Source organism: Rattus norvegicus, chromosome 9 (genome assembly GCF_036323735.1).
Source record: "Rattus norvegicus strain BN/NHsdMcwi chromosome 9, GRCr8, whole genome shotgun sequence".
Lineage (NCBI taxonomy): Eukaryota > Metazoa > Chordata > Mammalia > Rodentia > Muridae > Rattus > Rattus norvegicus.
In genome coordinates this window covers 1,968,815-1,985,461 of record NC_086027.1, presented here as the reverse complement: position 1 = coordinate 1,985,461, position 16,647 = coordinate 1,968,815, and the positions used below count along the sequence as shown (strand labels likewise).

The window sequence follows — 16,647 nt, the reverse complement described above, 5'->3', positions numbered from 1 at the left end:
CAAAACCGGAGCGTCCTAGCATGCTTCCCCACGCCCCCTGCTCCGCCTCCAGCCCCCTCCCCCAAGTAATGCGGGTCGGAGGAGGAGACTCAGGTTCTGGCGCGGGCGGGGACGACTAGCATTTATCACTTCCAGCAAGTGCCAGAGCTCAGCCCCGCAGCGAAGAGGCTGCAGTGCGAGTGGGTGCAGAAGCTGGCCCTGTGGGGACCCCGGGGGGGAGGGGGAGCCGGAAAGCCCCCGCCGAGGCCGTCGCTGCGGGGCCTCCCCTCCCCCCCGGGCGGGCGCCATGCGGGGGGGCTCAGGCGACGCGGAGCGGCGGCAGCGCTGGGGTCGCCTGTTCGAGGAACTAGACAGCAACAAGGACGGCCGCGTGGACGTGCACGAGTTGCGCCAGGGGCTGGCTAGGCTGGGAAGGGGCGATCCGGACCGTGCACAGCAGGTACTATGGGCAGCGACCACTGCGGCAGAGTCCGCCCGTGCCGTAACGGGTGCCCCTTATTGCCGCGGATATAGCGGCCACTTGCTACCTGTTGGCTGGACCCCACCACTGCTGTCAAGGCTCCCTTCCCTCTGTCCACCTGCGTCCGCGTCTGGCCTGACATCGTCGCGAGACGAGACTGCCAAGGCTCCGGGCCTGCAGCGGCTGCAGCTGCCAGGGCCCAGTCGTTTCCCCCTCCCCCCAGGCTGCGGGATGCCAAGGGGGGGGGGTGGACTGCAGAGCCGGACGCTTTCCCCTCCACTGCCCGGAGCCAAACCCTCCGCTTCTCTGTGCACCATTCGAACGGTGACCCGCTCCCACCTGCAGTTAGCACAACTTGGCACACTGAGCCCTGCCAGCTCTCCTAGTCTCTTATTTACTTTTGCCCCTGGTGCTTTCCCGGACCTGGCCAGTTGCCCCAGGCTGCTCCAGCTAGGGATTCAGGTCCATCTTAGGTCACTCTGCCTCCCCTGCGGTCTGACCTGTCTGGGAAGGAATTTGAGGTGGGGGTGCAGTTTAGCGGTAAAGCTCCTTCCTAGTGTGTGCAAATCTAGGCTCCAGCCTCAGCATGGGAGGTGGCAGTGGGGAGCAGCAAAAACTGGCCCTTCCTCCGTGTGACAGGTGTCTCTCACATGGCACTCCTAGCCTTCCCTAAAACAGACCTATTGCATTTTTGTTGACCTTGAGTTCAACTTTTGGATTGGAATATTAGAGGCCCCATGGCTGTTGGACCTTGTATGAACTAGAACTGTTTCTAACAGGACAATACACACACACACACACACACACACACACACACACACACACAAGACTGCCAAGAAGACGGGGTTTTATAAGAAAAAACTGCGTGGGCAGGCTTGGGAGGCAAAGTGATGAAAGAGAATCAGAGTCAAGGTCTCCTCCAGAGAATTCAAGGCTAGCCTGGGCTACATGAGACAGGTGTCTCAAAATGACAAAAAAAAAAGTGCCCCCAGGTTGCCATTTCCCAGTTCTATGACCTTGAACTGCCTCTGTAACTTTAGAGTCCTCAGTCAGCCGGACTGAGGCACCAAGCAGATTCTTATTGCGGCCTGAGGCATCTTGCTGCAAAGTGGGCTGGCTGGCTGACTACCGAGGTGAAGCCTCCTGCTCCCTCTGTGAGTTCCTGAGGCACGCGGCATGCCTTAGCTGTCTTATGCACACCTTGTGGGGGTAGAGACTGCTGGAGTCCCTGCATCCCCTTCTGTCTCTCTCTACTAGGGCATCTCCTCTGACTGGGACAGTGATGCAGATGGCGGCCTCAGCCTGGAGGAGTTTACTCAGTACCTGCAGGAACGGGAGCAGCGCCTTCTGCTCATGTTTCACAGCCTTGACCGGAACCAGGATGGTGAGATGGGCTGTCTCTAAGCTGGGGAATAGACAAGTGGGTTAGACTCTGAAGCTCTGGGGGAATGGGGAGGGCTGTCTCTGACTCATGGGCTATTTCAGGAGTTCTCAGCCACAACTAGGTGATTGGAGCCTGAACTGGCCCATCCCACCTCCTGTTCCTTTTGCCCTAGGACCCCTCTCTACCCTTCCATGTTTCTTTTCAGACAGTATAGTAGGTTCAGAGACCCTCAGATGCAAGGATACAAGACCCCTTGACTAAGCATCTTCTAGGTTCCTTAAGTATTACCTTACAGTTGGAGATATAGATCAAGGGGTAAAGTGCTTGCCACAAAACCACCAATTCCTGAGCTCAATCCCTAGTTCCCATGCCCATGAAAAAGCTGGATGTGGAGGTACATGCCTGTAAGCCCACCCCTGGAGAGGGGAAGATGAAAAATGAGTAAATAACCAAATATGGCTTTAGTTCCTTGTAGCATCGGTACCTCTGTTGTCACCCCTGAACTCACTCGTTCACTCCTGGGAGAGAGGACTTTCCAATATCACTCAGTTTCAACCTCGAGCAGCCTCCACAACCCGTATAAAAATCTCTCCCCATACCAAGGTGGCAAACGACTTTGATCCCAGCACTCTGGAGGCAGAGGGGCAAGCAGACCTCTGAGTTTGAGGCCAGACTGGTCTACAGAGTGAGTTCCAGGATAGCTAGGGTTATAAGAGAAACCCTGTCTCAAAGGGGAGAAAGGAGGCATCTCCCATGAGGCTGAGGAGCTGACTCAGTCAGAGAGGGATCTGAGTTCAAGCCCCAGAACCTGTGTTAAGAAGCTGAGTGTGGTGGTGCCTACCTGTGACCCAGCACTGATAAAGGAGACTGCAGTTGGTGAGGTGAATCTTAGAGTTCAACTTCCAGATAAATCAGTGAACTCCAGGTTCAGTGAGAGACCCTGTCTCAAAGGAAAGATGGAGAGAGACTGAAGACAGCCATCTACCTGTGGCCTCCTCATACACACACACACACAGAAGTGTGCGCATATGCAGGGCTTCTGGATCTCCCAGTCCAGCCTGGCCTTTGGGTGTCTCTGGGGCTCCCCTTTTCCAGGTCACATCGATGTCTCTGAGATTCAGCAGAGCTTCCGTGCACTGGGTTTCTCCATCTCAATGGAGCAAGCAGAGAAAATCCTACACAGGTGAGTTATGGGAGATTCAGGTCCTTGGACTCTCACCCCCACCATACTCCCTACCCCGCCAGACAGCACTGTCAGGACAGTGCCCCAGACGGGGTTGACCAGGAGGGCAGGGATGAAAAGTTGAACTTTGGAGTCAAACAGATCTTAGATTAGTGGACTGATGACCCTGTCTGGCCCTAAAACGGACCGGTAATACAACTACCCCCATAAGCTTGGTCTGAACGATTTCCATATGGAAGCCCACCAGACCGTGTGACTAGACCATAACTGAAGCATGAACCTGTCATCCTAGCACTTGAGAGACACAGCAGGAGGATTGTTGTGAGATTGAGAACAACTTGAACTACAGAATGAGACTTGACAAAAAAAAAAAAAAATCCCCACAAGCCAGGCAAGTGAGGTTGGCAAGACAGCCTACTGGTAAGGGAGCCCCTCAATCTGGATGAAGACAGTTTGATCCCCAAAACCCACGAGGTTGGAAGGCAAGAATCAACCACTATATGCCATGGCACAGGTACATGTGGGCACACACATACACATACACACACACACACACACACACACACACACACACAATTTAAAATAAATATATATTTTTTAAAGTTGTGAAGCTCTTTAGCCAGGTAGCACATGGAAAGCTAATGCAGGAGGATTGCCATAAGTTTGAGGCCAACATGGTCTCCAGGGTAAGACACTAGCCACCACCACCCTTTCCTGCTACCCAAAACAGCCATGGGGATGTCCTAACACTCAGGTACTAAGGCAGGAGGATTGCTGTGAATTCCAATACAGCCTGGACTTTAAAGTAAGACCTATATCAGACAAACCAGTGCTATAGAATGGCAATGAATTTTGTGCTCCCCAAATCCATGAAGGCTAGCAGCACCCACCTCCTCCAACCCAGACACTGAACTTGTGCCAACTCTACCCCCAGCATGGACCGTGATGGCACCATGACCATTGATTGGCAGGAATGGCGAGACCACTTTCTGCTGCACTCTCTGGAGAATGTGGAGGATGTCCTTTATTTCTGGAAGCATTCAACAGTAAGTTGGAGGCCACCTACAGGGCGGGGGCTAGCTCCAGGGTCTCCCCAGGACTCGGAAGTTCTGGGCCGAGACTCCAGAGTTGTTGTCGGTATCTGAGGCTCTCAGCTCTGAGCCTTTATTGCTCCAACTGGGGCTGGGAGCCTGATGACCACTGGTGGACAGTTCTGCTTAGAACCCTCTGGTCCTTCTTAGACTCCAGGGACAGCTAGTGGGAAGTGGGGTTACGGGGAAGAAAATATACCAAATGGTGTTCCCACACTTAGCCCACACAACTGCCAGCTGCCAGGTGCTTGTCACCTACTCCAAGGCTCCTGGGGCTGATGGAAGGATGCAGGCAGACACTGTGTCTAGAAGGTTCAAAGGAGTCCACAGGAAAGGAAAGGGAGGCCAGTTCCTGCACAGAGGTGGGAATCACTTAGGATCTTGTGGTGTCTGGAAGATTACTCTGTGGGACCTGACAGGGTTCCCGTTATGCTGGCTTTTTCTGGGGAGATGTCAATAGCATCTACTTACTCCAGCTTACGTAACAACAGACCAAAGTGAGGCTCTCACAAAGGTCCCACTTGGTGGGCCCATGAGTTTCTTCAGCGTAATTGCGGAGCACCGTGAGGGGTCACTTACAGGACCTGGGATACCCCAAACAGCTACAGCACTGCTGAGTCCCACCCCATTCATGGATGGTGACCTGGTAGAATCTGTACCATGGAGTCTTTCAATTGACCTTCTGCTTCCTTGTTAGTGTTTCCCAGGATTCCTTGCAGCTGGGGTGGGACAGTGAGCGGACTTCCAGGTTACATCCTGTGCCCCAACCCCTTTAGGGGGTGTCAAGAGCTCCATTACCATAGACCCAGTTATCACCAGATTGTTCTGCTCAGTTTGTTGCCATGGCTACCAGGCCAAGGTAATCACTGCCTAAAAATGGCACCGGGGGTGATGATGTCATGCTCAGAGAAAAAAAGCTATACTATAATCCTCTCGGGAGATCCAGAGACGTCCACTCCCCAAAAATGCACCATTGGGAAATCTATTGCTGGGCCTAGGACAGAGTACATCCCTCGGGGAGGACTCTGAGGAGAAGACTTACAGAGGAAGACACTCTAGGAAAGACACCTGGGGGAAGACTCTTGGGGAAGGATTTCTAAGGGAGGGCTCTCCATGGAGGAGATGACTGTGAAAGCAGATTCTTTTGAAGGATTCAGTGGCTCTTTTGGTGGAATCAGTGGATCTTATGGTGAGATCTGGTAGATTCTTCAGTAGGATTCAGTAGATTCTTTGGTAGGACTCAGTGGATCTTTTGGTAAGAATTGGTGACTCTTTGGTGAGATCAGGTGATTCGCTGGTGAAATCCAGTAGCCCATTTCTTAAGTTTCAGTGGATTCTTTCTTTAGGGGTGGTGTTGAGACAGGGTCTCTCTGTGTAACCATGGGTGTCCTGGAACTCACTCTGTAGTCCAGGCTGGCCTCAAACTCACAGAGATCCGCCTGCCTCTGCCTCCCAGTGCTAGAACTAAAGATGTGCGCCACCACCGCCCAGCTCAGTGGATTCTTAGTTTGTGCAGAGAGGCACAGGTAGAGGTCAAAGGACAACTTGGGGAAACATCTCTCTTTGCATCTTATGCATTATGGATGTTGAACTCAGACCTCCAGGCTTAGTTGAACACATCTATGGAGCCCTCACAAGGCCCTCAGTGTACTCCTGTGGGAGTCTATGGTTCCTTTGGTGGAATTCAGTGGACTGAATTATTTGGAGAACTCAATGGATCCTTTAGAGTAACAGTTCTCAACCTGTGAGTTGTGGCCTCTTTGGAGTTCGAAGGACCCACTCATAGAGATTGCATATCAGGTGTTTATATTACAATTCATAACAGTAACAGAAAATAATTTTATGATAGGATCAGTACAACATGAGGAACTGTATTAAATGGTCAAGCATTGGGAAGGTTGAGGACGACTGCTTTAGTAGATCCTGCAGAGGAATCCTGGCATCTCACTGACAGTTTTAGTGGCACGTGGTAGGATCCAGAAGGGATCTGCTGGGCTCTTGAAGCAACATCCTTTGGCGGGCTCTGGGATGTTCTAGAATTCATAGAGGAGACTTCTCCACTTAGGACCCAGGTACATCCCCCACCTCTGCTGGAGCCTGACATGTGCAGCCCCCATCCTCAGGTCCTGGACATTGGTGAATGCCTAACGGTGCCTGATGAGTTCTCCAAGCAAGAGAAACTTACAGGCATGTGGTGGAAGCAACTGGTGGCCGGTGCAGTGGCTGGCGCTGTGTCACGGACAGGCACAGCTCCTCTGGACCGACTCAAGGTATTCATGCAGGTGAGAGAACCTGAAGGGAGCCACCCTATCATCCAGGCCCAGACCTAGGAGGGCACCGCAAAGCCACCTTCTCTCCCCACTTAGGTCCATGCCTCAAAGTCCAACCGGCTCAACATCCTAGGGGGCCTGAGAAACATGGTTCAAGAAGGGGGCCTCTTGTCCCTCTGGCGGGGCAACGGCATCAACGTGCTCAAGATCGCCCCTGAGTCTGCCATTAAATTCATGGCTTATGAACAGGTAGGACAGGTCCAGGAGAAAGTATCTTCAGCATTGGGAAGCAGAAAGTAAACACAAGGGCTTGTGGGCTTAACTTGGGCCTGGCCAGCACTGTGGCAGGCAAAGGACCACTCAATAATCCCCAAGGTTTCTATGCACCCAGTCCCACAGCCATATTCCACCCTCAGATCAAGCGGGCCATCTGCGGGCAGCAAGAGACACTGCACGTTCAGGAGCGCTTCGTGGCTGGCTCCCTGGCCGGGGCCACAGCTCAAACCATCATATACCCCATGGAGGTGAGAAGGAGGGGGCTCGAGAAAGATCCAGAATGGGAAGGTGGGCCTCCTATACTGTTTCATTGCCCACTCTGCCTCAACTGCCTGACTTGGGACTGAAAGCCATTTCCTGTCTAGCTTGTCTGGGTTTCTCAATTTGAGCTGTGTGTAACTCCTAGGGACTTGGTTAGAACTGTTTGCACAGTAGTCATAGCAACTGGCCATTTATGGATATGCCTGCCAAGATAGAGGACAGCAGGTGTGTCCTAGCACATCTGGTTTATGTGGTGCTGGGGCTAGAACCCAGTGTTCCGTGCACCCTAGGTGGGCACTCTACCACTCAGCCCCAGCTGGGCCCTCAGCATGTCTGCTTTCAGGAAGAGCCACGTCTAGGTGATGTCACTTCTGGGCATGATGATTCTGAAAGCAATTTTCAAGAGGTTAACAGAGTTCTCACCTAGGTACTAAAGACTCGGCTGACTCTACGCAGAACTGGCCAGTACAAGGGGCTCCTGGACTGTGCAAGGCGAATCTTAGAGCGTGAAGGGCCACGCGCCTTCTACCGTGGCTACCTGCCTAATGTGCTGGGCATCATTCCCTATGCAGGAATCGACCTAGCTGTCTACGAGGTCTGTGGATGAACGCCCTCCATCCCTCCTCCTGGGATCTGGCCTGGGACACTCCTTGCTAGTCGAGCAGACTTCTTGTAACTTGGAAGGGCAATCATGAGCTTGGAAACTGGGTTGGGTCTTGGAACCCTGGAGAGCCCTCCAGTTATCAAACCTCTATCTTCCATCACTCAGTGTTGCAAAAGCTTGTTTCTGTGGCACACACTTGTTGCCATGGGACTTGAGAAGATGAAGGAGGATCTGGGTTCAAGGCCATTCTGCCCTAGGTAGTCAGTTCAAGACAGCTTGGTTTTGTGTCGCAGTAGTGCCACACGCCTTTAATTCCAGCACTCGGGAGGCAGGGACAGGCTGCTCTCTGAGTTTGGGGCCAGGGTGAGTTCCAGCTAGGGCTACACAGAGAAATCCTGTCTCAAAAACCCATTTAAAAAAGAAATCTTGCCTTAAGAAATTAGCAATAACCAAATAGAAAAACGAGGACTAAAGAGATGGCTCAAAGTCCTTGCTGCTTTGGCAAATGACCTGAGTTCAGTTCCCAGCACCAACATCCAGGTCTAACAAGGCTTTATAAAGTCTAGCTCCAGGGAATCCAACACCCTCTTCCGGTCTCCAAAGGCATTGTACTCATAATGGTGTGCATGCACACATGCATGCACGCGTGCGCGCACGCACACACATACACACACACACACACACACACACACATTTGTGCACACCTTTTTTTTCAAGTATTTTTAAAAGCTACACAAAGCCAGGTATGGAGGCTGGTGTCTGTCACCCAATACTCAAAAGACTGATGCAGGAGGATTACCACAACTGGGCATGGTAGTATAGGCTTTAACCCCATGCCTAGGGAGGCAGAGGCAGAAAGATCTATGTGAGCTCAAGGCCATCCTGGGCCACAGAGAGAGGCCCCTTCTCAAACAAGAGCAATAACAGAACCATTCTCCCTCTTGGGGTATCCACGCTTGCCTCCTCGGAGTTTGGGACCCTTAGTTTTATAGGAACCAGTGACCCCTTCAGCTCCTAGGAGCACTGAACATGGTACACAGTGACCCACAGAGATGCCAAAGTTAGTTAGTGTGGGTTCTGGCCTCATCTCTAGGCCAACAAATTATTTTTCCTTTCTTTTTTTGCTCCATTTTTAAAAAATTATTTTCAAATTTTATCATGTATGGCTGTTTGCCTGAATACACCGTGTGCATGTGGTGCCCGTGGAGGCCAGAAGAGGACGCCAGACCCCTAAACTGGTGCTACATGTGGTTTTGAGCCACCATGTGGGGGCCGTGCATTAAACCTGGGTCCTCTGCAAGAATAGCTGGTGTTCTTAACTGCTGAGCCTCCTTTCTCTCCAGCACGGCCTCCACCTTGTTTTCTTTCCCTTTTTTTCTTAAGACAGACTTACATAGCCTTGGCTGACCTCAGAGTTGCTGTATAGCTGAGAGTGAGTTTGAACTTTTTTTTTTAAATATACATTTTATTTATCTATTCATTTAACATACGTGAACACACTACAGCTGTCTTCAGACACACCAGAAGAGGACATCGGATCCCATTACAGGTGGTTGTGAGCCACCATGTGGTTGCTGGGATTTGAACTCAGGACTTCTGGAAGAGCAGACAGTGCTCTTAACCACTGAGCCATCTCTCTAGCCCGAGTTTGAACTTCTGATCCTCTTGACTACACCTCCAGAGTGCGGGGATGACAGTCTACCATAGCAGGCCAAGTTAACGTGTTGCTGGGATGGAACCAGGCTTCATGCATGTTAGGCAAATGCTCTACCAACTGAAATTTGGCTCTTCTGTTTGTCCATTTAATTATGGGGGCTCACTGTGTATCCCATGATGGCCTGAACTCATGGTAATGCCCCTGCCTCAGCATCTCTAACGATGTGACTTCAGGTTTGCACAGCCATGCCTGGACTTTGACATGGGTACTGGGGATCAAACTCAGGTCCTCAGTCTTATGTAGCCAGAAGTTTTCTAATAACTAAGCTGTCTCCCTAGCCCTGAACAGCTCTTCTTTTATGCTTATGGCTATTGTGTGTCAACATGTCACAGCATGTGTGTGGAGGTCAGAGGACACCTTACAGGAATTGGTTCTATTCTTTTACCTCCAGGGTCCCCTTGGCTGCAAGCACCTTTAACCACTGAGCCATCTCACCAGCCCATAACACTCATTCAATATCTGCTTCCTCAGCGCCCACATAGTGCCTCCCTTTGCCACCTATAGCTCGTCCCAGTGGATCAGATGCTTTCTTCCAGCCTCCGTGGGCACTGAATGCTTATGCTATACGGACATACACAGAGGCAAAACACCCATACACATAAAACAAAAATAAATTAAAGTTAAATAAAATAAAAATTAAAGGCACATCCCTTAAATTCCAGAACTTGGGAAGCAAAGATCTCCATGAGTTTTGATTCCAGTCTGGTTTGCATTGTGTGTTCTAAGCCAACCAGAGCTTACAGAGAGATTCTGTGTCAAAAAAAAAAAGGGGTGAGGGAGCTGGGGAGATGGCTGAGTTGTTAAGGTACCAGCCACACAAGTATGAGGACATGAATTCTGATCCAGAATCTAAATAAAATGTCAGGAAGAGTGTCTGCACCCTGGGGATGGGAGAATCACTTGGCTCAATGAGCGACCAACCAATGAGCTCCAGGTTCTCTGAGAGACACTGTCCCCAGAGATACAGTGAGAGTGGCTTAGGGAGATACCAGATGTCAACCTCCAGCCTCATATGCCCTTGAGTGCACATGCACCCCAGCACATACACAAGAGCAACATAGGCACTCACACCCCAGAAAATAAAAGGGAGAAGGAAGGAGAAAGGAAGATCTTGGAAGAATGCTCCAGGAAATGCCAGAGATTTGGGCACATGGCTCCCTTTCCCCTTGGTTTCTTGTCTGCTGAGTAAGAACCATGTAAATAGGCATCCGCCATTGGTTGAAATACTCTGAGGTTGCACTGATGTGGCTCATTGGCTCACCTAGGCTGACTAGCCTGCCAGCCTCAGAGACCACCTTCTTCCTACCTCCCCAGAGCTGTGCAGGCTGGGACCTGAATTCAGACCACCTGACTCACACAGTCTCCACCTGTGGAGCCGTTTGCTGGGCCCTTCTCTTTTTATTTTAGATTTCACTTGTTTATTTTTATTTTAGACAGTCCTTTATTAAAGGCGTCCATGCCACCACCACCCTAGCCCCGGAGTACATCTTAAAAATCCGAAAGAGGGGTTGGGGATTTAGCTCAGTGGTCGAGCGCTTGCCTAGCAAGCACAAGGCCCTGAGTTCGGTCCCCAGCTCCGGAAAAAAAAGAAAAAAGAAAAAAAATCCGAAAGAGTGGTGGCATACACCTTTAATCTCGCACTTGGGAGGCAGAGGCAGGCAGATCTCTAGATCGGGGCCAGCCTGGTCTACAGAGTGAGTTCCAGGACAGCCAGGGCTCCACAGAGAAACAGTATCTCAAAAAACAAAAATAAATCACAAACAAACAAACAAAACCCTGGAAAGGATCCTTCATCTGAATGCACAGTCCTCCCTGCTGTGGAGTCACTGCCCAGAGGTCCTCCTCATGGAGTGTGCAAAGTCCAGGAAACAAAGGGGAAGAAATACAGGGCCCGCTCATAGAAGCCAGGCTGGGTAGCACAAGCCTGCCATCCCAGCACTGGGGTGGCTGAGAAGATGGCAACCTCAAAGCCAGTATGGGACAGACTAAGTCCATGTCCCAAAATGAAAGTTTGAAGAGCAAGGGATGTAGCTCAGGTGGTGACGCTGAGAGCATGGCTCGGGGTAGAGCACCCCACTCCCACCTAGAATCTGCCAGTGAGGTACTGGGGGGATGTGGCACTGGCCCAGTGGAGAAGACATACCACATCATCTACTCCAGTAGCCCCGGCACCCATGGTACACAGCGCTGCCAGCAGGGTCTTTGACAACAGGATCTCTCCATCTGCACCTCTTGAACCCACCTGCTCCTTTCTCTTCCAGACCCTGAAGAATCGCTGGCTTCAGCAGTACAGCCACGAATCAGCTAACCCAGGCATTCTTGTGCTCCTGGCCTGTGGCACCATCTCCAGCACCTGTGGCCAGATTGCCAGTTACCCTCTGGCACTGGTCCGTACCCGAATGCAGGCCCAAGGTGAGAAGTCTGGGGTAGGAAAACTTGGGTTCCACTTGGGTTCCACCTGCTCTCACAGAACTCTGTGTAGGTAGAGTCCTGAGCCAGGATCCTTGTGGGTTTGGGTGGCCTTCATAAACCCTTCATCTTGTCTGGACTTCAGTTTACCCATCAGTGAGCCTAAAGGAGGAGGCTTTTACTTTAAAGGTCTGAGAGTTCAATGACATCAAAAGTACAGGGAAGTACCACAGACAACATTGTGGCATTTCTGGGCCTGCCAGTAACTTGAGCTGTTATTCAAAACAGAAAATAAGGGAGTGGGGGTTGCTAGGAACATTAGCCAAGGTCAAGAAGGACAGTTTGCTGGGTTCTTCCTTCCTTCCTTCCTTCCTTCCTTCCTTCCTTCCTTCCTTCCTTCCTTCCTTCCTTCCTTTATTTTATGAGACAGGGTCTCCGTGTGTGGCCCTGTCTGGCCTGGATCACAGAGCTCTACACTGGCTCTGTCAGCTGAAGGTGCACCCTGTGCCCAGCCCTAAGGACAGCCTAGTTACTGTGTTTTTTTTTTTTTTTCTTTTTTCTTTTTTTCGGAGCTGGGGACCGAACCCAGGGCCTTGCACTTGCTAGGCAAGCGCTCTACCACTGAGCTAAATCCCCAACCCCCTGTGTTTTGTTTTGATTTTAAGGTATTTTACATTCTTTAGATTTATTTTTATTTCTACATTTAGATTTATTTTTATTTCTATATAGATTTATTTTTATTTCTACACAGTGTGTGTGTGTGTGTGTGTGTGTGTGTGCCTGAGAGGGGGGAGGGAGAGGGAGAGGGAGAAGGAAAGACCCACAGAGGCCCATCAGAGACCCTGGAGCTAGAATTACTGAAAATCCCTTGTGTGGCTGCCAGAAACTGAGCTCTGGTCCTCCAGAAGAGCAGGAAGCACTCCTCTGGCTGAGCCATCCCCCAACCCTTGATTTTAGGGGTGTCTGTTTGCTTGTTTGCTTGCTTTTTCCTGCGTATTCTTTTCCCATGAGTTTTTCTCCTGTTCTGTTATCCCTGAATCTGTTTTTGTGAACCTTAGTGTTTGTGTGCTGGATTTTGGCTGGAGAAACTATCAGTGAGTGACTAAATACACTCTCTACCCTCATGTTCATCCCCTGGGGGTGAGGACAAAGTCAACGTAAATCATTCCATGATCAGATGTGATTCAGGGAGAGAGGTAGGAGCCCAACTTAGATTAGGTACCACAGAGGGCTCCTCCACAGCCAGCTCTGGGATGGAGAATGGGAAGATAAGTAGATGCTAACCCTGAAGAAAGGAGGAATTAACTTTAAGGAAAGGCAGATTTCTCACCTCTTGTCACACACAGACACACATATGTATTCATACAGATGCACTCTTACATGCAGACACATGTATGTACTCTTAACACATAAGCACTTACACAGAGACATACTTATGCACTCTCACACATGTACATATGAACTTTCACACGTGCATATGCACACACAAAGACACACCACACACTCATACATGCGCTCATACATTTATGCGCCCTCACACAGAGACACACATAAGCACTCCCATATAGTTGTACATATGCACTCTTATACACAAATACACTATGCAGTCTCACACATACAAACAGACACACTCTCACACATGTCCACACAAATATGCACTTTCACACATGCACACACAGAGACACACATATGCATTTCATATAGTTATACATATGTGCTCTCATACATGTTCATACAAGTCACACATATGCACTCTTACAATGCACATATATGTGTAGTCTCACACATGTACACACAGAGATACACATATATGTACTCTCACAATGCGCACACACAGACACACATGCACTCCCACATATGTACATACAAACTTTTACATGTGCACATGCACACATAGATATGCACACACAGATACACATATGCACTCCCACACATGTACATACAAATTTTCTTTTCTTTTCTTTTCTTTTTTTCTTTTTTCGGAGCTGGGGACCGAACCCAGAGCCTTGTGCTTGCTAGGCAAGCACTCTACCACTGAGCTAAATCCCCAACCCCTAACATACAAACTTTCAAAGTGCATATCTACACACACAGACAAATATACACAGACTCATGTACATATTCTCACACATGTACATACCTAGTGTTTCCATGCATCCCCAAATGTAACCCCTAAGATTAACAGTTCCTAGACCCACAGACATCCTGAGTTTTGTGGTAGGTCCCACTGTTCCTCTGTCTCACCCTCCTGCCTCCTGTTTAAATGGCCACCTAGTCCAGCCCTAAGGTGAGGCAGGAGGGAGAAATGGGATGGGGAAGCTTTGGTCTTACCTGGCTTCCAACCACCTACAGCCTCCATTGAGGGTGGCCCGCAGGTCTCCATGGTGGGTCTGCTTCGACACATCCTATCCCAGGAGGGTGTATGGGGCCTCTACCGGGGCATTGCCCCCAACTTCATGAAGGTCATTCCAGCTGTGAGCATCTCCTACGTGGTCTACGAGAACATGAAGCAGGCTCTGGGGGTCACATCCAGGTGAGGGACTGGGAGCCTGTCCCCCCAAGATTCTCTCATCTTCATCATGGCATCCCCTACGCTGATGTCTTCAACCACCGGAGACTGGTGGCCTGACCAGTGGATCCTAATCCCTACCCCAAGGCACTGGACCCCAGTACCCAAATCCCACATCCTGTGTCCTGACCACGGTACCACTCTTCAGCCACAGGATCCCATGACTTGATCCTCAACTTCACAACCCGACCCCCAAGCCCAACAACCCCTGGACCCCACATATCTGCACTCTTGACACTTGAAATGTAAAACTACCCATACCCTGGCCCCAAGCCTCTCGACCCTGCTCATGCACACCCCAAAGCTGAATCCTGCTTTTCCCTGCCCCACTGGGTTCTGGGCCTCCCTGTGCAGCAGCAGGTGGTCCCAGTGCCCCAAGCATGGGGGCACTCATCCACATACCCCATAGACCAGACCTCAGAGCCTCAGGCACCAGACCCAGTGCCCTAATGGCACACTGGACCAGAGATCCCCAAACTTGCTGCTGAGTTCCCTGTCATCTGTCTCATAGCTCAGCCACAGGGTCCTGACAGGGCAATACCAAGATCCTGGGCTCTGCCACTGGTCCCTGGATCCCTGGGCAATGCATTTCCCTGTTTGGGGTTCCATATCCTCCCATTTTTACTGCTGGGTCTACATTTCCAGCACCACCCTTGAGGTCTCTCACCACTGGACCCCAAGTCCCGATCCACTGGATCCTGGCTCCTGGAAGCATGGGAAAGCTCCAGGCCTCTCATGTGGATCCCACATGCTCCAGCTGCTAAATTCCAGATCCCAGATTCCTTCAAGCCCTTCTGTGGACAACATCCACAGAAGGCCAAACTCCCAGACACCTCTCTATCCCATCTCCTACACCCCAATCGTCACTCCCCATGTCTAGCTCCCAGTAGCCCAGTGACAGTATCCCATAACCCAGACACACACTGGAGCTGATTCCCACGGCATGAGAGCCTTCTGGAAGCTCAGACACCAGACCAGTGGCTCCCTACCAGGCGGTAAGGGATCGGACATATGAATGCTGGATTGCACCTCAGCTAGGACACACCTCCCCTCCCACCACTCCCCAAAGTCACTTCATTCCCTGTCCCCTACTCTCTCCAATGTCTTCCACATTCCCTGCCTTCCCACCAGGCCAGTCACTCCCAGAACCCAGGCCACTCTGGGAGGGTCCAGTCTTGTTCATGGGGATCAGGAACAAAACCAAGGGGACCATCTGCCTCCCACACTGCCAGCCCTGCTTGGGCCTCAGAAAGTCACAATCAAGGACCAACACACAACATCCTTCCTGAAACCCAGCATCCAATATGCAAATTAAGTATCCCCGAGCTGACTCGGAGTTTTGTTTTTTTGATTTTTTGGTTTTACCAGAGAACAAAGTCCCCTGGCTCCCACCACATCCCCATACCCTCCGCACTTCAAGTTAGATTCCAAGCTTAGAACTGGGAGCTCTCCGCTCCGCCTCCCAGTCTTTAGGAGACCTCTCATCAAAGAACTGAGAGGAAAACTGGGATGCTGGGGGACACGGTTTCCACCAACCTACACCAAGTCCTACCTCCCTGCCCATGTGTGTCATTTCAAGAAAAAAATAAATTTTCTAAGCTCTTATTGTTGCTTTTTAATTGTTTAAATTACATTTGTTTATTTGAGTGAGGGGCATAATGGGAGGCAGAGGAGAACTTGTGGGAGCCTGTCCCCTTCTTCCCAGTGTGGATCCTGGGGGTCAAACTCAAGCTCCGGTGGAGTGCCTTTACCTAATGAGCCACCTCACTGACCTCATTCCAGTTTTGCTACTTTTTAAATAAAGTATAAATAGGGGCTGGAGAAATGACTCTGCAGTTAAGAGCACTGACTGCTCTTCCAGAGGTCCCAAGTTCAAATCCCAGCAACCACATGGTGGCTCACAACCATCTGTAATGGGATCTGATGCCCTCTTCTGGTGTGTCTGAAGACAGCGGCAGTGTACTGGCATATATTAAATAAAACTTTTTTTAAAAAGTATGAGCAGGTGTACATGTGTGTTGTGTATATGTGTGTCTTTCTCCTTTGTGTCACGTGTGTGTGTACACACACACACACACACACACACACACTGGGTAAAGTGCTTGCCACACAAGCCTGACCACCTCAATCAGATACCTGGGATCTACATGCAAGTGAAAGGATGGAGATGACACAACAAAACTGTCATCAGACCCCCACGCATGCATCATGGTACATATGTACACACACACACACACTGGGAGGAAGACTTTAAATCTGGCTAAGGTGGCACAAAACTTGAACTGGTAAAGGCAGGAGGATCAGGACTTCAGAGTCTTTCTTGAGGTCATCCTGGGACTACATGAGACCCAGTCTAGCTGGTCCCTACTTTTAAAAAGAAAGAAAGAATTTTAAAACTGTTTATTGTATGCATATGTGGAAGC

The 16,647-nt window shown here is 50.4% G+C and overlaps 1 protein-coding gene across 3 annotated transcripts; it reads left to right on the top strand.

The window, feature by feature from the left end:
* Positions 1–96: 96 nt before the first annotated feature.
* Slc25a23 (solute carrier family 25 member 23) lies at positions 97–15,829 on the top strand. 3 transcript variants are annotated; one of them, XM_017596319.3, is made up of 11 exons: positions 114–439; positions 1,718–1,844; positions 2,940–3,027; positions 3,962–4,073; positions 6,242–6,400; positions 6,485–6,637; positions 6,805–6,912; positions 7,353–7,520; positions 11,508–11,658; positions 14,008–14,188; positions 14,870–15,829. In XM_017596319.3, the coding sequence occupies exons 1-11, from the start codon at positions 287–289 to the stop codon at positions 15,102–15,104; spliced, it is 1,635 nt and encodes a 544-aa protein (XP_017451808.1). In that variant the 5' UTR covers positions 114–286; the 3' UTR covers positions 15,105–15,829. The 3 variants fall into 3 exon arrangements, with proteins under 3 accessions (NP_001100343.1, XP_017451808.1, XP_038939061.1); NM_001106873.3 differs by having other exon boundaries at positions 97–439; positions 14,008–15,829; XM_039083133.2 differs by lacking the exon at positions 6,805–6,912.
* The last annotated feature ends 818 nt before the right edge of the window (positions 15,830–16,647 follow it).

What these genes read in the sequence shown, in the direction of transcription:
- Slc25a23 (XM_017596319.3), top strand. Translation starts at nt 287, where the DNA reads ATGCGGGGGGGCTCAGGCGACGCGGAGCGGCGGCAGCGCTGGGGTCGC. An exon ending in CCTTGACCGGAACCAGGATG is followed by an intron (nt 1,845 to 2,939) that starts GTGAGATGGGCT and finishes CCCCTTTTCCAG; the next exon opens with GTCACATCGATGTCTCTGAG. An exon ending in TCGACCTAGCTGTCTACGAG is followed by an intron (nt 7,521 to 11,507) that starts GTCTGTGGATGA and finishes TTTCTCTTCCAG; the next exon opens with ACCCTGAAGAATCGCTGGCT.